The 23,440-nt window shown below is 44.7% G+C and overlaps 1 protein-coding gene across 1 annotated transcript; it reads left to right on the top strand.

Annotated features, from left to right (window-relative positions):
• The first annotated feature begins 477 nt into the window (after nt 1–477).
• On the top strand, nt 478–22,680 carry LOC125628671 (F-box only protein 36-like). Its single transcript, XM_048834222.2, has 5 exons — nt 478–694; nt 3,497–3,616; nt 5,165–5,273; nt 16,108–16,340; nt 21,048–22,680. The coding sequence occupies exons 2-5, from the start codon at nt 3,521–3,523 to the stop codon at nt 21,231–21,233; spliced, it is 624 nt and encodes a 207-aa protein (XP_048690179.2). The 5' UTR covers nt 478–694; nt 3,497–3,520; the 3' UTR covers nt 21,234–22,680.
• Nucleotides 22,681–23,440: the final 760 nt, after the last annotated feature.

Raw genomic sequence — 23,440 nt, 5'->3', positions numbered from 1 at the left:
CAAATTTGCACAGATCTGCCAGTTCCCGGAGGCTGGCTGCAAATTGCTGGACTGACTCCCCAGGGAGTTACCTTGCTGCTGAAACGTAATGCGTTCGACCATTGCATTGGGTGTAGGTGAAAGTGGGCTGCTAGTGCCCTCTCACTGCCTCCTGATACAATATGTTCGTCTCCAGAGTGGAGAAAATCCAAAAGCCTTCGGCACCTGGAATAGAAGTGCGTGCTGGTGAGCTTCAGGCGCCACTTCCAGACCATCTGCCTTCAAGTACATATCTAATGCTACAGTTCACCTGGTCCATGGCAAGCATGGGTCTCCTGGTAGCACCAGGAATGGGGTAGGTGTGGTCACAGAGACTGGGAATTGCCTGGTAGCCAGGGCCACCCCTGGGTCCCACATCTTGTTGCCAAGTTATTGGAATACCACAGTGAAGACTACTCAGGTTTAAATGCAAACAAGAACTAACTTTTCTTCCAGGAGTCTTATGGGCAGCCCCTCTCTATGTTTCTTCAGGACCACCTGGGGCTCCTCATCCTCCAGGCTCCACTTCCTGGTTTCTTAAAGGAGCCACATCCCATAAGCAGCCATTCCCAACTACTACACTGGCGAAAGTCTCCAACTCAAGTGCATTGGGAGCACATACCTGCCATGGATGTGTAGGTGCACAACACATCTTGAAGAACAACAGTTACTGTAGGTAGGTAAGTTACTGTAGGTAAGCCATTTTTTCCCGCAGGTCCTGAATTTTATCCTCAGTGCCACACCTGTAGAACCCAAACCTCCAAATAAAACAGAAGGGGTTGATCTAGCACTAATCCTTGAGTGCAGGGTTTGCCTGGCCCTATTCTATCTTCTAAATGGAGTGGAGTATTAAAGCTTGTCTGATGGAGATATGTTACTCCTTTTTGTTTTTATTCCTTTTGAAGAGGGTATTAGGAATTAGCTCTATAAATAAGCTGTGAACAGATGTGTTAGATTTGTCTATTATCCAGGTTGCCTTGGGAGAGAGAAAGTTTTGTGCACCGAACATGAGGAACTGTACAGCTGTTGGCTTGCGTATTGTTTACGTGTTGATGCTAGCCAATAATGCTCGTCTTGCCTCATCAAAAATGTACAGTCTTAAAAGTAATGGCATTCTAGTTCGTAGAAATGAGAACTGCTGGAAAAGCTCCAAGACCCAGGCAGAGAGTAGACAGAGCAGATAAATTGTAAATCGAGCGTAGGGATATTGCATATACCTTACCGGGATTCATTTTATACTAATGCTCAAATTGGAAGAGCAGTGATGCTAGTCCCCTCACAAGTGATGGTAAATTCCAATTTATTTCATTTTTCATCCACTAATGTTTAGAAGCTGGGGAATATTGTACCCACCCATCCCTCCTGAATTACCACTGATATGTACATGAATCCAGCCTCTTCTGGGCTATGTAGCTGTAACAGTGCTTCTTGTAATGAATCTTAGATGTCACCTGATTATTATTAGTTGCATCAGTCCTGCTAGATGTATGCCCTGTTTAGTCAGTCAGTGTTTACAACCAGCCACTTTCTGACAGAATAGTGCTAAACTAGACTTCAGTGGAGGTGCACTGATTTACTCTCTAGCTGAGAGTCCAGCCTTCAGCATAAAACTCTGAGACAAAATGAGTATTTAAAAGAGAAGCACTGTATCAGTTGTTTTCAAATAACTCAGTCATTCTGCTCTGACTGCAAGGCAGACATTTCCTAAGGAAATGCAATGTCTGGCGAACTATACAAAAGCTATGGAAAAAGGCATTGAAGCCAAGCATGCAGAAGCATAGAAAAGTGTCATAGAAGAGTTTTAACGGGGCCATGCATAGAATTAGAGAGGTGTGTGCGTCCCAGAGTAGGCCATGGAGATGGATTCTCTGGGACCCAGTTAGATTTATATTGGCCTCCTAGAAATTATGGCAGTAAGTGAGCAATTAAAAGTGATTTGCAAACACCCAGCAACTTTGTATAAATGGTAATTCATTAAAACAGGCCTTTATGAGGGACTTGCTCTTAGACAACAGGAAGGTGGTTGGCCATTCCTCTACTGCTATTTTAAACTTCACAAGTGAAAATGGGACTCCCCAGGGTGAAACGTATGGGTATAAAAAGGAACATGTCACAAATGAGTTAAATTGTTGAACACCAAGTAATTTTATCCTGCTAAAATTATAATCTAGGAGAAAAAAATTCAGGTAGACCAAATTATGAATAAGCTTTTTATGATAAAAAGCTAAGGATGTGCTCCCGCATTGAGCACACAAAGGTTCTTACCATGGCTTAGGAGACACCATTCCTTACAGCCACATTCCCAAGCATCTGGCTCAAAATGTGTTGCTGGAGTTATAATGTAACAAGAGTAACTTTTAATTTTGTATTAATGCATGTTTGATGACTCTATAAAATGCATTATTGCAAAATTAAAAAGGCATTGAACTACACAAAATATATTAGAAGAAAAACCCTAGGAATTTGAAAACTTATATTTAAAGCTTTACATATAAGTATCTGATCCCATGTAGACTTTTGGGGCCAGATTCTTTGATTCAACATGGTCACTCCCAGCAGAGAATTCACTCCCAGCAGAGAATTCACTCTATGTAGGGGGAATCTCCTCAGAGTATGCCAGATCAGGATTGTGACCTGTTGGAGGAGGAGGGGGAGGGGGAGAAAAAGCATAGCGGAGCTGAGGTCTTTCATGCCCAGTCCTATGCTGGTATAAAGAGAATTTATGACAGGCTGGACAGCCCTGAATCAGGGAGCCACAACTGGCACCTTCTGGCTGCCACTCTCAGCTCACATCATTAAGCTTCAAGTAGTAGATTCTACTACACCTACCTTTCTATTAGCAGGTTAAAAATGAAGTGAATGATGGTTCCTGCTCCAAACCGCTTTCCATAGGCAGAAAGTTCCACCTGTATCAGCAGTAGGTGATTAAGGCTGTGATCCTGCAAGTGGATCTGGGTGGGCAGATCTCAGTACTCACATAGATCCAGTTGCAGGATCAGGGACTTAGTTCTCTGGATACAAACCTCATCATGTGATATTGATATCAGGCTTAGAACCAGCTTCCTCTCCCAATTATTTTCCTTTTACTAACTTCAAAGACTTATTTTCTCTCTCTCCTATATGTGAATGTTCTGTGGGGTTAGTTCTGGTCCTCAACAGCTAAAAAAGCTTGCCATGGATACAAACTAACCTGTGCTGCAAAGGGTGGACATTGACTGTGCAATTATTTAACTTTCATTTCTAACAGAGCACTCTAATGACTTTTTGACAGCTCATGAGTAATAGTCAATGCTGTGAACATAGTACTCCTGAAGAGAGATTTCCCCAGCACTTAGCCCTCCCCTCAAGTAGGCTGGCCTCAGGAATGTGGATGCTGATTATGCTTGTTATTATAAACAATTTAGAAAGAGCTGAGTTCAACCAGTCATTGCACAGAGTCCATAGAAACAATCCAGTGATGCTGTGATCTGTCTTGCAGTCCAGACAAGGAGAGAAAGCCAGCATGACTTCCCTCCTGCAGGATAAACTTCAGGAGATCCACAGTCAGGCTCCTTTTCCCAGCAAAGACTTCCATCACTTTACCATCACCAAACCAGAGGTAAAAAGTGTTCATTGACTTTCAATTAGCATTGTAAAAAAATCAACAGCTCATAATTGTGTTTCTCAAAATGTTACACTTTGTATTCAAAGCATATATAGTGTCACACAATGTTTCCAACATTTTTTTGCTTCACAGTAATGTCAGAAGATGTCGTTTGTAGAATAAGTTTAGTCCTATAATTTGTATTGACTGATCTTTAATGCTTTGCTAAAGAAGATGCTTAAAACAAAGCAAATTTGAATTTCTTTTTCAAACTTGCAGTAAATTATCTGACATTCACTGTGCTGTTGGTAGTGATACTTTCACTCCTTGCTTTGTTAGTTTTGATAGTTCAATAGCAACCTAATATTCCATCATCATAGCAATACATGCAAAAAACTGTCTTAATATGACAGTAAGCTTGCAGAGTTAAAATCACTTATCCAAGAAATGAAAAAGCTAGGTTCCAGCAGCAGTGAAAACTTGGCTGGTTTTCACATGTTTTATGCCTTGTAGTATATGGATAATTTTTTCAAAAGCATCTATTACTTAGGAGTCTAAGTCCTAGTCTCAAAAGTGACTTAGGCAGCACAGCTGAACTCTTATACAAAGTCAATAGGACTTCATCTTCTAAATGCCTAAGTCATTTTTCAAAGTGTAACTTAGGCACATTTGAAAATTTTACCCTATATTTTGAAAATGTCTAATCCAATGGTTCTCATCCTTTTCCATTCTGGGATGCCAGGCATATGCGCCGAGTTTCTCATGTGCCAGGAGGTGCTCCCCCTGGCTCCGCCCCAGGTCCTAACTGATCTCCATCCCTTCCCCCAGGGCCCCACCCCCACCCTGCCTCTTCCTGCCTCAGTTCTGCCTCTGCCCCGCCTCTTCCCGCTCCCTCCCCTGAGTGTGCCAGGCCCTCGCTCCTCCCCCCTGGCACCTCCTGCATGCTGCGGAACAGCTGAATTCAGCTGGTGGGAGGCGCTGAGGAGATAGAAAGGCACTGATATGGGGTTGCTGGTGGGTGCTTAGTACCCCCCATTTTTTCCCATGGGTGTCCTAGGTTCCTTTCCCTTTTTTTTCATGTATGGTATAAGAGTTGTGCTTAACAAATCTGTCATAATTGAGAAAAATAATGTTAATAAAGAGACAAACAAGTACAAGACTGTATGTGATGTTGACTCAAGTTTTTTAGGCTAGCGAATTTAAAACAGAGAAACAAAATCCTGTAGATTATTTCAGAAAGGCTGTGTGGTTTTGTTTTACACCAACTTACAAATGAGTGTGTTTAATTGATGCATACATCTGCAGTTTTGTGATCCCCAAAAGCAGTATTGGAAGAGTGATATGCTGTACAATTGTTTTTGTAAGCACTGATAAAAAGCTTCTTTGTGATTCTAGTCCTAAATTTGTATCTTTTCTTAAAAGATTACGAATGGGTTGTACAGTGTGAGATCAAAGTCCTCAGCCTCTGCATAGCTGTTTTTTGTTTGAATTTATTTTTGGCTAAATTTAATTGAATTTAGTCCCTGTATCCACACTCATTCTTCTTGGTGCTGGCTGTTGTAGGTGATCTGGAGGTCATGGAGGATTTCCTTTCAGCCTAATCAAGAAAAGATTTTCCCAAAGGAAGTGAGAAAACCCCACAGCGATATTTTGCTGAATGAACAGTTACACAGCAAGTACTGAGTTAGCAAACACAGAACAAACAGTATGACTAATGTTGTCTCTCTCCTCTGTGATATATATATGTCCTAATACCACTGCTGGTTTTGGGATATATGCTGTCGTAGTGTATGCACTCTCCATCCCCATTTTGGGGTGGGTCGTGGGGGCACCGTGGTTACAGTCTACCAGATTATCCTCATGCTTAAGAGAGCATGGTTTACAGGTTAAAATCAATATGGCAACTCTTGAGTTCGGTGCTGTGTGGCCTAATGGCCAGAGTCAATATGGCTGCCCTCAGGCACAAGTCAGTACGGCCTAATGGCCAGAGTCAATATGGCTGCCCTCAGGCACAAGGCAGTACGGCCTAATGGCCAGAGTCAATATGGCTGCCCTTGGGATCAGGGCTGCAGGGCTTAATGGCTGCAGTCAGGGGCCACCACACAGGGGGGTGAAAGCTGGGGTAGGGGGACCTGGGCCCTCCCGGCTCCACCAGCTCCCAGTCCAGGGCCCTGTCAATGGCAAGTATGGTCACCACCCAGTAAGTGGGGCTCCTACTGCAACACTCTGACCTTCCTTGGATGGGAAATACCAGTCACACCTCCTCCCTGGTCAACTTCCTACTGTGTCTCCTGAAGCCGGGGTCTGTACTCCATCAGGGTCTCCGAGCTCCTTGGTGCAGGTAGCTCCCCAGGATTCCAACTCTGGTTGGCCGGCCGTAGGCCACAAGTCTCCAGTCTGGTCCTCGAGATCACTGGTTCCTGCAGTCAGGTGCTGAAGTGATTCCTGGGCTGGAGCCTCCACCAAGTGTCCTCCCTCCTTGGCAGTCAGCCTAGAATGAGCTGGTCTGCTCCCTTTTATTACTGAGCCAGCAATTGGAGAATACCCAGCAGGGTCTGAGGGGTGGGACTTCCGCCGCCCATAATGTGGGGTTAACCCTTTCTTGTATAGTGCGGGGTATGCACACCCTGTCACATATACCCTTCTTTTTACCTGGTTAAAAACTTTATCCTCAAATCCACAACTCATTCCTGAAATCATTTTATACTATTTCATAGATTCCAATCTATGGAATAGCTATCATGTGTTTGTCTCTTCTCCCCCTCAACAATGCCCATAATGTGGGGTTAACCCTTTCTTGTATAGTGCGGGGTATGCACACCCTGTCACATATACTTTATCCTCAAATCCACAACTCATTCCTGAAATCATTTTATACTATTTCATAGATTCCAATCTATGGAATAGCTATCATGTGTTTGTCTCTTCTCCTCCTCAACAATGTCCATTATATAGAAGATCCTTGGACATAATTTGCAGACCAGGATTTATCCTTCGTGCCCATGTAGAAGCAATACAATTATCTATATCAACAAATTAGGTTTTTTCTCATAGTGAGACACTTGACAGTAACAAAGATAAAGTAGTGGTGTGCAATATAGTCACTGCATAGGACTATTTTCATTTATTTCAATCCCTTTTGGGATCAGTCAGTTATTTTAGAATTTTCTGTTTGTTTTTGTTACATGGTGATGGTTGTAATGAACAGGGCAATAAACATGTAACCCCATATGGTACAGTAGCTATGGAGAAATCTATTAATCCTTGTAAGCGTCTTAAACACACATTGAAAACCCTTATGCCTTTTGTGACAAATGTGATACTTACATTTCAAAGTGTTTTCTTCTGAGGTAGCTGGTGTTTATATAAGGAACTGACAAGCTTTCAGTATGCAATGGTCTACAGCATTTTTATTGCAGCATGGTGTTCTAAGACAAGGAAATGGCCTGTGTTCATTCTGCTGAAGAAAACGCTACATCTTTCATTTGACATGCCTGGGCCTTTATTATTCCACTTTTAAGTATTATGTAAGTGCTAAATTATCTTTCCTGGGTTGGTAGTTAATATTATTTTAGTGAATTATCTTTAATTGAAATTTTACTGGGGGTAGAACACTCAGTTCTGAAAGAAATTATATTACTGTCAATAAAGGGAGTTTAGCATCTCTTATTAGCAACTGTGATCTCTTTACATCTTGCCCAAGTTGTAGCTACAATGCAGTAATCAGTCCTTGCCGATACCTCCCCATTTTGTATCACATGAGTTCTCTTCTAGGCCTTTTTAGTGGCAGCAGATAATCCCTTCTTCATCAGCAGTGGGGTGACTTCCATTTGGTTTTGACCAGTAAGAGTTGATTTGTCTTCAGTATCGCTAGCTTTACATATGTATTTTAAAAGTTCATTACACGTGTGTGACATTTTGGGGAACACCCGGGCAGGGGTTCTGTCACCACCTGACTTGTAACTTTGGGTGCCTTAATGCTATGGCTCTGAGTTCTGACACCAGTAGCCAGCCTACATGAATAAAGTGTCTCAGCCCTGGCTTCTAGCAGCCTAGTTACTCCGTGCATGGTAACCTCAACAACTTGCTCCAGTTCAGAGTTCCCCAAATCCATCTCCCCAAGTTCTTCACTATCAGACACTTGGGCTTTTCTGCTCTGGCTTGTCGCTCCCAAAGGCATGAAACCTGCCCCCAGTCATCAGTTCTCTTTGGAACACATTGGAAGCCCAGTTATCAGTTCTCTGTGGGGCTCAGTTTGCTCATCAGACACCTGGTTGGTGTAAAAATAAGCAAAATGTTTATTTAGTAGAAAAATCATAGTTCAAGTGATTGCCCACGTCAATTTCACTGTAGGTGCGTGTGTGCGCTTCAGTGCACAGTTGTCAAGAGAGGTTTTCCCTTAGCGGTACCTGGTGCTGGCGGCATGAGCACCTTCTGCTGCCTTGCGCACTGCACACAGGCATAAAGGGTGGAGCCACCCACCCTGACCCCCTTCAGTTCCTTCCTACTGCTTGTGATGGTTGTCGAAGCTTCCATCCTTGCCTCTGCAAATCTTTTTGTCTAGTGTATAAATAGTGCCGGTTTTAGCATCTATATAGTTAGTTCAGTTTAGTGTCATTTAAAAGAATGTTTTTGTGGCTCCAGTGCCCAATCTGTGTACCTGCCCTGATTCTGGAGATGCACTCTTTGGGTTTCAAGCCCTGCCATTTTGGTGGTAAGGCAATGCTTAAAAGTGACCCTCAACCTACCTGCCCTAAGTGCTTGGGGAGGCTAACATAAGTGGCAGATGTAGCATCTGTAAGGGCTTTAAGTCCTGCTCCAAGAAAAACAGGGCAGCCAGACTTAAATTAATCGGCACTCCATCCTCCATCCGAACCATATGTGTTAGTTAGTAGTGCACCTCCAGCATTACTGGTACTGAGAGGCAGATTGGTGTTGCTGGCATCATAAAATGGACTGGTACCAGGGCCATCAAGGGAGGCAAAGACGCTGAGTTCAAAGAGGAGGCACTCTCCAGAGCATATCACCAAGCAGGGGAGTTTGTTGATTCCAAAGACTAATATGGGCCTGTTGAGACCAACTTCTGAAGTACCATCATCAGGATCGCCTCACACCCCGGTACAGCAGAGCACTTTCCTGATACCATCTGATCCTGAGGCAACTGAGGCTGCAAGAGAGTTATTGAACCTCTCAGTAGCGCCATCACTGGCAGTTTAGGAGTCTTGCCCAGCACCAGCGCCCAAGGAACCAAAATTGGCGGCTTCACCTCCACACCATGCATGTCCAGCAGATTTGGCTGTTACTGTAGCAATGAAGATGGTCCTGTCTAGTAAAAAGCTGCAGATGAGCTCTCCTGTTCCCCTTTCTTCAGAGTCTGAACCTGCCTCACCGGTACTGATGGGTACAGAACCATAATGCTCACAAGAAGAGGATTCTTCTTTGTCAGATTTTGAAGTGTGTTCCCATGTGTCCCAGCCTAGCCATTTTCACCATCAGGAGCATACTACTTGTCCACCTTGGTTTCAGCACAATATCAACGGGGGGCATACCGATGGGACCCTTGGGCCACACATAGTTGGGGATTGAGATCATACCACTGGCCCTTTTAGAACCTGTGGAGGTTTCCCCCTCAATCAAGAGTGTCCTCACATCCCCTTCAGCTGGCTCCAGGGTTGAAAGTAAGGCAGTACGGGCTGGTACGGTGTACCAGTAAAAGGTAGCTGCCAGTAACCGGCCTGGACTGCTGACTTTAAAGCGCCGCTTTAATGTCGCTGCCCCTTTTGTACCCATGATCAGCAGCCCTGCCGGGTCCCTACCCCATACCGGTAAGTTCTGCATTTTACTTTCACCCCTGGCTGGCTCTGCCTACGGGCTGTCAGGAGCACTGAAGCTGCAAACACCTTGCGTCAGTACCAAGCCCAGCACTGATTAGGTTCAGGGCTCTTCTCACAGGCAAGCCTGAGAAGATTGGGAACTAGACCAGCCCCAGAACCAATGGCATCCTCTTCCTTATTCCCTGCTGAGGCAATTTTGGCAGACCCTATTTCTCTGACTCCTGATGATTTCAGGACACATCAGGAGTTGAAGATGATGACTTTGGCCCTGGACATCCACCCAGAGGAGGCTTGTGGACATCTTGACATTGGTGGCTCTGGCTAGTGTAGCTCTGCCTATTAATGAGATTATTTTAGAGCCCAACTAGGTTCTTTGGCAGACCCCAGTTCCCCTGCTGCCTACTGCAAAAAGGGTGGAGAGGAAGTAATATATCCCCTCTCAGGGGTTTGAACATCTATATCACATCCCCCGCAGGGCTCAAAGGTAGTTTTGGCAGCCAATGAAAGTGAGAGACAGGGACACCAGTAATCAACCCTGAAGAACCAAGAGGCCAAGAAGTTGGACTTATTTGCAAGGAAGCTTTATTCCACAGGTAGGTTACAACTTGGTATTACAAGTGGGAAAGTTTTGTTATGGTGATACAATTTTTCATGTGGGATACAATTTTAAAGTTCAAGGACAAGCTCCCAGATGATGCAAAACAGGATTTCCACACATTGATCGAGGAGGGCAAGTTGGTTGCCAGAGCAGCTCTGCAGGCTGGTCTGGATGCAGCAGATTCTGCAGCTCATGGCATGGCCTCTGCCATCGCTCTGAGACGTTCGTCATGGTTGCAATCTTCTGACCTCCCTCCAGAGGTTCAGCAAACAGTTCAGGACCTCCCATTAGAAGCGTAACAGTCCCAGACCGCCAAAAAGGTGGGACAAACCAGAACAAAACGGGTGGAGGGAGGAGAGAAAAACAACCCTGGTCTCAGTTGGAGTGTATACCAAAAGGAACAACCTCAGACCACACCCTACTACCGAGGGCAGCCCAAGGCCTCAACTAGACCCCAAGGAACACTCCAGACTCCTTATTGTCCCACCACACCATTCTCCAGCAACTCACCTCGCCCCAGTGACCCATCAGCTGGACAATGTTTTAAATGTAATGAGCCGGGCATGTAAAGGCCAACTGCCCCAAGAACCCCAACAGATTACAGTTCATTGCACCGGGGTCACACCAAAGGTCCTCAGGCCCAGATGCCTCCCAGATACCCTCAGAGCGGAGGGAAACTGTGAGTGTGAGCGGGAATAAGGTCACAGCGTGAAGGGACACCGGAGCACAAGTGTCGGCTATCCATGCTTCCTTAGTGGACCCCAATTTAATTGACCCAGAGGTCCAAGTGATGATTCAACCCTTCAAGTCAAACTCTTTTGTCTTGCCTACAGCCAAGTTTCCGGTCCACTACAAGGGCTGGTCAGGAACGTGGACTTTTGCAGTCTATGATGATTATCCCATCCCCATGCTGTTGGGGGAAGACTTGGCCAGTCATGTGAAGCTAGCCAAGAGGGTGGGAATGGTCACCCGCAGCCAGGCTAAGCAAACTGTCACACCTAGCTCTGTTCTGGAAACTTCTACCAGGACCCGGTCGGAGGTGATAAAACTGGACCCCATGCTAACGTCTTGAACAGCAATAGTGGATCCAGTCACAAAAACCCAGACAGAGCCAGTCCCAGAACTGGAACCAGTGGAACAACCAGCACCAGAACCATTGCCAACACTGAATCCAGTACTTGCAACCCCAACACCAGAGGGCTGTACCGAACCTGCACCAGTAGCAGCAGATAACCTTACACAAGAGGCTCAGCTGAGGTCTGAACCCCAACATAGTGCACCAGCAAAAAGCGGTTCACAGTCAACGGAAATAGCCCCATCACCTGCATCGCTTCCAGAGGGACCAAGCCCAGGTCCACAATCCAATGAGGAACTGATGTCTCCAGCATCAAGGGAACAGTTCCAGACCGAACAGGAAGCAAATGAAAGCCTCCAGAGAGCTTAGACGGCGGCACAGAGCAACCCACCGCCTCTCAGCTCTTCCAATCAATCCAGGTTTGTTGTAAAAAGAGAACTTTTATACAAGGAAACGCTTTCTGGTGAACACCAGGAACACTGGCATCCCCAGAGACAGTTGGTAGATCCAGCTAAATACCGGGTAAAGCTATTAAGCTTAGCCCCTGATCATCCTAGTGGCCATGCTGAGGTGAACAGTACCAAAAAACATTTGGGAAAGTCGTTCCACTGGGAGGAAATGGGCAAGAATGTTTCTACCTATGTCCGGACTTGTAAGGTGTGCCAAAGAGTTGGAAAACCCCAAGACCAGGTCAAAGCCCCTCTCCAGCCGCTCCCCATCGTTGAGGTTCCATTTCAGCGAGTAGCTGTGGATATTCTGGGTCCTTTTCCGAAAAAGACACCCAGAGGAAAGCAGTACATACTGACTTTCATGGATTTTGCCACCCCTTACCATCATCAAACAAATGGCCTGGTGGAGAAGTTTAATGGAACTTTGGGGCCATTTATCAATACATAAATTCGTAAATGAGCACTCCAATGATTGGGACCTAGTGTTGCAGCAGTTGCTCTTTGCCTACAGAGCTGTACCACATCCCAGTTTAGGGTTTTCACCATTTGAACTTGTATATGGCCACGAGGTTAAGGGACCATTACAGTTGGTGAAGCAGCAATAGGAGGGGTTTACACCTTCTCCAGGAACTAACATTCTGGACTTTGTAACCAACCTACAAAACACCCTCCAAACCTCTTTAGCCCTTGCTAAAGAAAACCTAAAGGATGCTCAAAAAGAGCAAAAAGCCTGGTATGATAAACATGCCAGAGAGCGTTCCTTCAAAGTAGGGGACCAGGTCATGGTCTTAAAGGCGCTCCAGGCCCATGAAATGGAAGCGTCGTCGGAAGGGCCATTCATGGTCCAAGAACACTTGGGAGCTGTTAATTATCTCATAGCCTTCCCCACCTCCAACCAAAAGCCTAAGGTGTACTATATTAATTCTCTAAAGCCCTTTTATTCCAGAGAATTAATTTATTTCAGAGAACTGTTTGTCAGTTTACAGCCCAGGGAGAAGATGATGCTAAGTGGCCTGAAGGTGTCTACTACGAAGGAAAAAGTGATGGTGGCGTGGAAGAGGTGAACCTCTCCATGACCCTTGGGTGTATGCAGCGACAGCCGATCCAGGAGCTGTGCACTAGCTATGTGCCAACATTCTCAGCCACACCAGGACTGACTGAATGGGCATACCACTCCATTGACACAGGTAATGCTCACCCAAATAGAGCCCAACCTTACCGGGTGTCTCCTCAAGCTAAAACTGCTATAGAACAGGAGATCCAAGATATGCTACAGATGGGTGTAATCTGCCCCTCCCACAAGGCATGGGCATCTCCAGTGGTTCTAGCTCCCAAACCAGATGGGGAGATACATTTTTGCGTGGACTACCGTAAGCTAAATGCTGTAACTCACCCAGACAACTATCCAATGCCACGCACAAATGAACTAATGAAGAAACTGGGATGGGCCCAGTTCATCTCTACCTTGGACTTAACCAAGGAGTACTGGCAGGTACCGCTAGATGAATCTGCCAAGGAAAGGTCAGCCTTCATCACACGTCGGGCTGTATGAGTTTAATGTGCTCCCTTTCGGACTGCAGAATGCACCCGCCACCTTCCAAAAACTTGTAGATGGTCTCCTAGCGGGATTGGGAGAATATGCAGTCGCCTACCTTGACGATGTGGCCATATTTTCGAATTCCTGGGCAGAACACCTGGGACACCTACAAAAAGTCTTTGAGCGCATAAGGGAGGCAGGACTAACTGTTAAGGCTAAAAAGTGTCAAATAGGCGTAAATAGAGTGACCTACCTTGGACACCAGGTGAGTCAAGGAACGATCAACCCCCTACATGCCAAAGTGGATGCTATCCAAAAGTGGCCTGTCCCAAAGTCAAAGAAACAGGTCCAATCCTTCTTAGGCTTGGCCGGATATTACAGGCGATTTGTACCGCAATACAGCCAAATCACCGCCCCACTGACAGACCTAACCAAAAAGAAACAGTCAAATGCCGTTCAGTGGACTCAAGAGTGTCAGAAGGCCTTTAACCAGCTTAAAGCAACACTCATGTCTGACCCTGTGTTAAGGGCCCCAGACTTTGACAAACCGTTCCTAGTAACCACAGATGTGTCCGAGCGTGGTGTGGGAGCAGTCTTAGTGCGGGAAGGACCAAATCAAAAGTTCCATCCTGTTGTGTTTCTCAGCAAAAAGCTGTCTGAGAGGGAAAGCCACTGGTCAATCAGTAAAAAGGAATGTTACGCCATTGTCTATGCTCTGGAAAAGCTATGCCCATATGTTTGGGGACGGTGTTTCCACCTGCAAACCGACCATGCTGCGCTACAGTGGCTTCATACCACCACGGGAAATAACAAAAAACTTATTTGGTGAAGTTTAGCTCTCCAAGATTTTAATTTCGACATACAACACATTTCAGGAGCTTCTAACAAAGTGGCTGATGCACTCTCCCGTGAAAGTTTCCCAGAATCAACTGGTCCAAATCGTCCTTAAGATGTGGGAAATATGGTTAGTCTTTATACAGTTAGTAGTATATTTAGAGATGCATCTGTCTTATTAACTCTGTTTTCTCCTAGAGCTCCAGAAAGAAATCACAGCCAGTGTTTCACCCTATCTGTGATTTGGGGGGCGTGTCGTAAATATAAAGGGAGTAACCACCTTTCTGTATACAGTGCTATAAAATCCCTCCTGGCCAGAGGCAAGGCCCTTTCACCTGTAAAGGGTTAAGAAGCTAAGGTAACCTCGCTGGCACCTGACCCAAAATGACCAATGAGGGGACAAGATACTTTCAAATCTGGAGAGTGGGCGGGAACAAAGGGTTCAGTCTATCTGTGTGATGCTTTTGCTGGGAACAAAAAATTAATCAGGTTCTTAAAAGAAGAATTTTAATTAAAAAAAAAGGTAAAAGAATCATCTCTGTAAAATCAGGATGGTAAATACCTTACAGGGTAATCAGATTCAAAACATAGATAATCCTTCTAGGCAAAACCTTAAGTTACAAAAAGACACAAAAACGGGAATATACATTCCCTCCAGCACAGCTTATTTTACCAGCCATTAAACAAAAGAAAATCTAACACATTTTCTAGCTAGATTACTTACTAGCTTAACAGGAGTTGGAAGGCTTGTGTTTCTGATTTGTTCCCAGCAAAATCATCACACAGACAGAGAGAACCCTTTGTCCCTCCCCTCCTCCAGATTTGAAAGTATCTTGTCCCCTCATTGGTCATTTTGGGTCAGGTGCCAGCAAGGTTACCTTAGCTTCTTAACCCTTTACAGGTGAAAGGGTCTTGCTTCTGGCCAGAAGGGATTTTATAGCACTGTATACAGAAAGGTGGTTACCCTTCCCTTTATATTTATGACAACACTGCATAGTCTCCAGGACTCTAGAGCAACCCTAGAGTCCCTGGGCATTTACATCCCAGCAGTAAAGCAGAAGGCCTTCTGTCCTCACCAGTCCCAGGGATTTCAGGGGTTTGCCCCTCAAGCTCAGCAGCTGCCAAGGAAGAAGAGCAGAGGTTACAAAAGACACCCACCAGCATCCTCTGCCCCTGCAGCTTCTGGTTCATCAAGGCATCCTCCTCCAATACCTCATTTTGATGAGCTGGCCAGGAACAGACTGCCAGTTCTTAGAATGCCATCTTTTTCTTCCCTGATTTTTGCAAACCACCTGTCCCACTTCCATAGTGCTTGGGCCCACATCACAAGAGATCAGTAGGTTCTAAGCATGGTGGAAGTGGGATATACACTCCAATTTATTTCTAACCCCACCCTCCCATCCCATTTCCCTGTCCCTCTTCAGTGACCTGTCTCATGAGACTGTGTTGCTGCAAGAAATACAGTCACTTCCCCTTGTAGGAGCTATAGAGGTCCCTCCACTGTTCAGGGGGAAGGGGTTTTACTCCTAAAATTTCTTGATCCCAAAAGCAAAAGGGGGGTTTCAGGCCTATTTTAGATCTAAGGGAGTTAAACAAGTTTATGGGGGAGAAATTCAGGTGGGTTGGGGAGAAGATCCACAGACCCCAAAACAGGCCAGAACATTGACCTGCAGTGCAGCTCCCTGTGGTCACTTCTCCAGTCCATGGGTTAGAGCAGTGGCTGCAGCTCTTCTTTCCCATTTGCATGTGGGGTTGAGGCTACTGGATCAATATAAATAGGGATCCTGTGGCCCCCTTCCCAGGCTAGTCCCCGTAATAACTTGCCATCCCAGCCTGTGTGCTACTGGTGCAGAGACTTCTGTGGTACAGACAGCCTCTTTTATTCTCCCTTTTGTTACAGCTGCCCTCCCCACCACATATCCATGAGTTATCTCCCCCCTTGCCCCATGCAAACTATCAGCAAATCGTGTTGCTTCTTCCCTCCATAACATCTCTAAAAACTGCCCCCTCTCTTTCATCCCCTGCTGTTAATTGTAATCCTTTTTCTGCTAAATCACAGTCTCTTTCCTCCTAACAGGAGGGTGTACACATGCTCCTAGTGCTGGATCCTACGTCTAATTACAGTGTCTCACTGGAGACCTTGCATTTATGAACATGCCTTAAAATTACTCATTTCCAGAGAGCTGTTTACCTGCAGTTTATTTAGTATCTATTCTTTTCTTTTCTTCTTTTTACACAGAGCAAGTGCAGAATATCTTTGGTAACAAGATGCTGGAATACACGCTGAATTTGTGTCAGGGATGTTATGATTTCGTAGCTCGAATGCCTGATAACCTGATTCTGCACATCCTGTCATTTCTTAACACAGATGACATCAGACAGCTGTCAAAAACTTGCAAGAAGTTTCAGCAGGTAATTGTATAAGTACTCACATATTACTACTGATGTTGCCATGAATTTGAAACAAACGGGGTCTTAAGGTTATGAAGGCTGGAGCTTTACATTATCATTTTATGACACAGGGGCACTGTGATCCATGGATCCATCACCACTGATTTCTGTGGTAACTAGAGATGGAACTAAGTAGGCGAATGCAGATCTGGATTTTGAACACTTTAGGGGGATCAGGATCTCCCCTCTCTAGTGGGAATTAGAATCTTGCTATGGACACAAATAGTCTAAAACCGTATTCTGCTTGGCCAATTGAACCTTTACGATGTCACAGCCATGCCTCCGAACACAAGAGCTGACGACCTGAATCCTAATCATCAAAAAGAAAATTCCTACAATTGTGATTTTAAAACATACGGACTTGGGGGTGGGGGAAGGAAAGGTGAAAACTGCTAGCTCTTTCTATTTCTTTTCTACCCTCATCTAATATAATGTGATTTATACCTGAACCCCTTTGAGGAAGCTTGACAACAGCAAAGGTAAGGTTTATTCCCCTCACTGTTTCACAGAACCCATTCTTCATTTCCCTTTCCCTCTGCATTTTCACCTCTCCCTCTCTCCCTCTCCCCTGGTGCATCCTGGGAATCGTAGTACCTGAACTCAAAGCTTCTAGAACCACCTGGGAACAAACTTACAAACACAAAGTGTGGTAGCTATTGGCACCTAGCTTGATACAACAATGGGCTATAAGAGTTTCACTTTTAAAATGTAGCTGCATTCTCTCCCTGTACCTTTCCTACCAACCCTTTCTCCCGTCTGTCTTTGTTTTTTCCACCTCTCATAAGCTCTTTAGCAAATAAATGGGGATCCTTAAACGAGTTCACCACTCAGGTTATCAACTTAAACTTTATCATGAAAGCTGCCTAGCCAAGCTGGAGAGCAGCAATTGGACTGATAGGAGAAGTTATGGTTTCTTTTGAAGTTCTGCTATGGGAAGCATGGGACAGGATCTCTATGTGTAGTAGAAATCTATTTCATGCTACAGAAATCTTTGAAAGTCAATTATCCAGAGGCAGTTCCAACACACTGCCAGAACTGAATGCTTGCTAGCTGGTCAAAGGGTCAAGATGTTTCAGTTCTTTTCCTATAGTATCTCATCAGACCTGCACTTTGGACATCTAACACTTGGCCTGGGATTTACTAGCTATATACACTGTACCTTTGTGTAGAAGTTAGCAGGACATCCTACTTTCTCAAACAAATCAAGGGCTGTTGACAGGGCATACGTAGGCCAAAAAATGTAATATCCCTTTTCTTTATCTAGATCCTCCTCACCCAGACAAGCCACCATAGCTAAGCAGCATGCCACAATATCTGCTAAAATACAATCTCTTTCTTCCCAGCTTGTAGGAGAAATAGCTGATTAGTTTAGTTGTGTATGTGTATGCATAAAGAATTTCTGGAGAGAAAACTAAGCAGAAGAGACACATTCTGCAGTTAGTTGTGAATATAGTAAATATAGTACGGTTCATGATCATTCCTACCTCTGCTGATGGCGAGTTCCATAGCGTAGATCCTGTGTCTGTGAAGCTCTGTCTCCTCCACCAATCAACCTCACTCTCCCGAAAGATAGTGGTATGGGAGGGAGAGGTATCTAGGGCCAGTCCTAAGACCTTTAGTTGCACTCTATAGTCAATGGGGAGCCAGTGCAGAGAGCAGAACACCAAGGTCACGTGTTGGCAGCAATCTATGTTGTTAAGCAGATGGCAGGCTGCATGTTACTTCTTCTCAATCCCTGTCAGTTTACTTCTCTCTTTAGTCATTGGCTCTTTCATCTAAAATTATCAACTGCATTAACCAATGTATGAGAGAAGTTACAACACACAAACAACATTTACTATTCCAGTGCAGCTCTGGCTTTGACACTGGGTAGCAGAAGACTAAAGTAAGCTACAGCTCTCAAATATGAAGCATGAAACCTTCTTCTAATACTACAGCTTGCGCTTCATCTTTGTGGTAGCATCCAGACATATTCAGGAATCAAATTACCAGTAATGTTTTCCTTTTTGCAATGAATATTTTACAGTACCCTGAGCAAGCCCAGTGAACACAGTGCCTTTGTTTAATGTGCATCATTTAGTCCTAATAAGCATCATGTCTCACATTAGTGATTTTAATTACTGAGAGATCAAGTCATTCAAACAGAACGTGTTCAAAGGAGAAGGTAGTGGGCCTGCTTGTGCTCTCAGTTACTAGTGTTTTGCAGAAATGTTACTTCATTGACTTCAGTCTGAGTTACTCTGGATTACGACAGGGAGAGAGGAGAATCAGACCTAGGTGACCCAGATTTTCAAGTGTCCATTTAAGGTGTAATCAGCCTGTTTGTTAGAACTGGGTGCATGGGGGCCATCTGGCAGGCATGAGACCCTCCCCCACATGAGGGTGAATGGCCCTCTGTGCTGGTGCTTTTTTTGCAAGGCTTCAAGCTGAATGCTAGCTCTGTGCACACCCACATAGGGACATTGTGGGTGGGAGTAGGCATGACCAGACATCCCTGTGGCCTGCTGATTTTTCTGCTACCACAAGGCCCATAAGGACTATGGAAATGGGAGGTGCAAATATGAATAATCCTCAGACCTGCCCTAGTCTGTGCCGGGGCCAAGACAGCACCAACCAGCTCCCAAATAGGGAAGGCATAAGCTACATCTTCTCAGTCCCCACGCTGGCCCTGGCCCAGGGGCATTTCCCCTTCCTTTGGGTACATTTTGTAGAATAAGATGTTGTGGGGAGCAAGGGCTCCCTCAGCCCCCTCCAGATCCCACTGTCCATCATTTATACTGTCTCCCATCCCCAGTTAATAACACATGAGAGGTTATCTGAGTCATACAAATAAGCAAAAGTAAGATCCTCTCCTCTCCCTTTCCCTTAGGAGAGAGGGCACGCTGGGTGACACCAGCAAGGCAGAGGTGGCCTGTCTCTCAGGTGGTCTTTCTGGACTCAGCTCTATGTGCTTGGTCTATCAGGATCTATTGCCCGTTAGTGGGGCTATCTTCAGCCCCTCCTCTTGGGACGTACAGCTTTATAGTTGGCCTGTGCAGCTTCGGAAGCAGTGCAGCCTGTGACTGTCCTTGTTATCAGCAGTCTCCAAAGCTAAGCAGCCTTCTCCCTGTGGCAGGTTTTCCTTTTTAAGCTTCTCCCCTTCAGGCAGAATAAGTCTTGCAGGTGTGCCTCATTAGGGCTGAAGAGGCCCAGAAGAGCTCGTTAGTCTCCTCTCCCCCAGAGCAAGGGCATGTCCCTTCACAGATGTAAATAATTAAATGTAATAAAACTGGCATAAGTGGCAATTGCACCTTTTGGCATTCAGCAGATCTGCAAACCAGAAACATACACACCAAGGAGATGAAGGTGTACGGAACTGTAGGAACAGGAACTAACAGGGGATGCAAGATAAAGCGGCTTCCCACGACAAGTTTAAACTTATGTCCACCACGTCACTCCCACAGGACAAATTCAGCTCTAGGATAAGCAAGTTCATCTTCTACTGATAGCATGATTTTGCTCTCACCCTGTTTTTACTGAGGAATTCCATTTACTTCAGTGGAGTTACTCTTGTTTCATCAGGATGGGAGATCAGAACCAGGCCCACTGGCATCAATAGGTGTTGCAGTCACTTATTCCTGGGTTTGGTATGCACAGAATACCAAATCAGTGCAAATTCATTTGTTCTGCACACCCAGTGTTCCACATTGTCCCCTTTAGCGCCGCACACAGAACACGGGTGGAAGGAGGGGCAGTTGCCTCCTCTGGTCCCTGTGGAGGCCTCTGCCTGGGGTCTGGAACCTGCATGGGGAATGGAAACGGGATAGGCTGGGGGGAGAACACACATCAGCCCCCTTCCAGCCAAAGGGAAATTCCCTGGAGAAGACAATACAGGCTGTATTTTCTGCAGAGCCTTCTCCCAGTGGTTGCCAAAAGCAGCCAGCCATTGGAGTGTGCTGCCAGGGTCTGGAGCCGATGCAGCAGCATAGGGTCCCTGCACGAATGGCCTGACCTCCTCCTACTTATCTTCCAGGGTTAGAAGTGGGCCCAAATGCCTTTCCCATGGTGGGGCCAAGCTCCTGTCTTCCCTCCCACATAGGATGATGTAGCAGAGAAGAGGGGAATCACTGCAAGGGGATCCTCATGGAGGTTTCCTTCCTGGGCCTCCCTCCTACAGATTTATATTTGGGAGGGGTTTGACCCAGGACACTGAACCAAATTACATTACTTTGTTGCTTATGTTCATTTTCTGACCAACTTGTACCATCATTTAAATCACCACTGAAATTAGTCCCTGGTCTTGTTGTGAAATATTTTGCCAAACAAGGGTATTATTTAACCTGACATGTTGAAAAAGGTAGAAGAATTTGTATTGATATTAGCAGTCAAATCTCTTCTATACTTGTGCCACTTTTAACCAAAGGTCCCCCTCCCCCACTGGCTTAAATAAAATAATGTAAAGGAAAAACAAACAAACAAAAACAACTAACCACCTACTATCCCCCACGCCCTCCTCCCCCCAAAAACCCAATTAGCTGTGAGGCATCAGATTCTGAGGTCATTACACTACTTTAAATCTGGAGTAACTCCTGTGACTTGAGATTTACACCAATATGTTCTAAAATGAGATCAGACTATGGCCTAATGAAGTGTATATTGTGTAATAACCATTGCAAATATTCATTTTAGTTATGTAGCCGTGAAGAACTATGGGAAAGAGTTAGACGGCTACAAGATAAACACACTAATGAGCTGAAGATTATGAGGGTCCCAGTTTACAAGAAGCTAACATACTTCAATCAAAAGCCCAGTCAGAGAAGATGCAGAGAAGACAGACCACATTCTTTTAAATGTGATTGGCAATTATCAGACTAGACTGACAGACCACGCATCTTTTTTAATATTATGTTGCTATTGTGAATAAAACCCTATTGTGGAGATAAAAAGAATTATAATAAGTAAATATGAATTTTCTCTAGACATGTAAGAGATCACAGAGCTTTCCTTTCATAAGTTAAAACTGAAAGGGTACCATTAATTTGAAAACCCCATTCCTATCTAATTTTTTTTTTAAATCTTTATTACAAATACTTCATCAGAAAAAGATTAGTGATTTTTATACCTTTCTCTTTTTGTGTGTGTTTTCTTTGTGCACGTAACATCATTTTTGTGTATAGTCAGTTTCACTGTTTTGTTGATGATTCACAGCTCTATTGGGACACTACTTAGCCAAATCTGAAAGCGAACCCTGGTGTAGCTCAGACACCTGCCTAAAGGAGTCTTTGAAAAAAATAAAGACATGACGGAATGACTTACAGCAATTTATTTTATTATGCAGAAAACTTAGGGTGTGCTATTTAAAGGGTGCTGTATCAGAAAACTGAGTTGTTGAAGTTGCCAGTGTGAAGTTTTTGAAATTTAGTCAGTGTGCATTTAAAAATGCTTCAGGCCATGAACAGATTTTACTTAATGATCCTTTGCAATCCACTTCATTCTGCCTTACAAAAAGTAGCTCCTAAGATGCACATATTCTTATTGCGGTTCACTACATACAGAAGGACTTACCCACTATAAAATATTGATGACTTGACCCACAAGTAATGTCTTCAGTGAAGAAAGGGTGCAACAGACAGAGATGGCTGTTGGTCATTAAAATGCTGAAAGTTCTTATTAAACACAGAGTATAACCTCTTGCAGCCTAACTGAATATTGAACTAAATTCAGCTGTGGTGTCAGTGGATGCAATACCATTGTCGTCAATGAAATTGCAAGATTGAGTCTGGGTTGTTGTGCAAAGCGAGTTAATATGGTAGAAATCAAAATTTTCACACCATTTGTACTCTGCATGAAGGCTGGCTGCACATCTGCATTAATTTGTGTGCTACCAGATTGCCTCATTCGAGGAAGTGCAGCAGGTTGCTAGGCAGACAAACACTCATTTTCAGCCTAAGTCAGCTGGTGTAGCATGAGCACACTGCTGTTGCGTGGCAACAGGCAAGCAGCTGTTCTTTCTGGCTAGTATGAGTAGGGGCAGAGGCAAGTTCAGCCAGCAGAGTCTTTGCATAGCAATGGGAATGCTCCTGAAGATTTTAACAAGGGCCTACCTGGGGAAAAAATAGTAATAATAAACCTTGGGGAGCTTATGCTTAAGAGAGGAGTTGATCAAGGACTGGGAAACTTATTTCATTTATTCTGCCATCTAAAGAAAAGCAGTTGCTCACAAATATAACCAAGTGGGGAGGCTAAATTTCTCAGAAAAAAATTAAGTCCATTTACTGTAGATATGTAGATTAAAAAATAAACAGAGCATATTGACACTGTACGAGCGTGCTCCTCTTGTGTCCTTTGAACAAAGGTGGAGGTGGGACAGGGGATGAAGCCTTTTCAGAAAACCTTGGGCTGTCCTTCCTCGTAAACATTTTTTGAAAATATCTGTGATTTTGGTGCAATCTGTTTCATTCCAATGCAAAAACCCTGGCGCCACAAAGCAGGCAGATCTGGACAGCTGATAGTTTCCCTGGTGCGACAGAGCTCTCAACTGGCACAGAACTGGTGTGGCCAGCCCCCAAACCACTTGATATGTGTCATGGGTAGGGAAGGGTTGTGGCTGATATGCTCAGTTGTCCTATGGGCACTTAGGGACTGTGCCCATCTTGTAGAAGTTAGAGCAGCTCCCGGCCTACACTGTGGGGACATGACTGCAGAGGCACCTTGAGACTCAAGAAGCTTGGTACAACAGAGCATGTGGGACACGTTCTTAAAGTATTTTTCTGAGTTGCAGGGCTAGTTACAGCACTGCCAACACTTGCAATTTTATTGTTGAGGCTTGTGCTCTTTGGTGTCTTTTTAAGCCTCAGCTCCTAGAGTAAAGGGATTACTTGAGCATCTCAACTTTTATTTAAAACAAAACAACAGGTTTTGACCCCTGTTGGCTGCAGAGAAAAGTTTGAAAGCATGCCCAGTGTATACCTTAGACGCTCAGAACCCAGGAGTCAAATAAAAAGAACTCCAAGTTTGTAATATTAAAAAAAAAAATCATTGGCCTAAAAGTTATCTCATGATTTGGGGGGGAGAGGGGCAAC

The sequence above is a fragment of the Caretta caretta genome, chromosome 1 (assembly GCF_965140235.1).
Source record: "Caretta caretta isolate rCarCar2 chromosome 1, rCarCar1.hap1, whole genome shotgun sequence".
Classification (NCBI taxonomy): domain Eukaryota; kingdom Metazoa; phylum Chordata; order Testudines; family Cheloniidae; genus Caretta; species Caretta caretta.
This window is presented reverse-complemented; position numbering and strand designations above follow the sequence as displayed.

Bases quoted from the DNA above. Each gene is read 5' to 3' on its own strand.
- LOC125628671 (XM_048834222.2), top strand. From the start codon at position 3,521: ATGACTTCCCTCCTGCAGGATAAACTTCAGGAGATCCACAGTCAGGCT. The intron at 3,617-5,164 runs GTAAAAAGTGTT...TGGCTGTTGTAG, and splicing joins TTACCATCACCAAACCAGAG to GTGATCTGGAGGTCATGGAG. The intron at 16,341-21,047 runs GTAATTGTATAA...TATTCATTTTAG, and splicing joins CTTGCAAGAAGTTTCAGCAG to TTATGTAGCCGTGAAGAACT.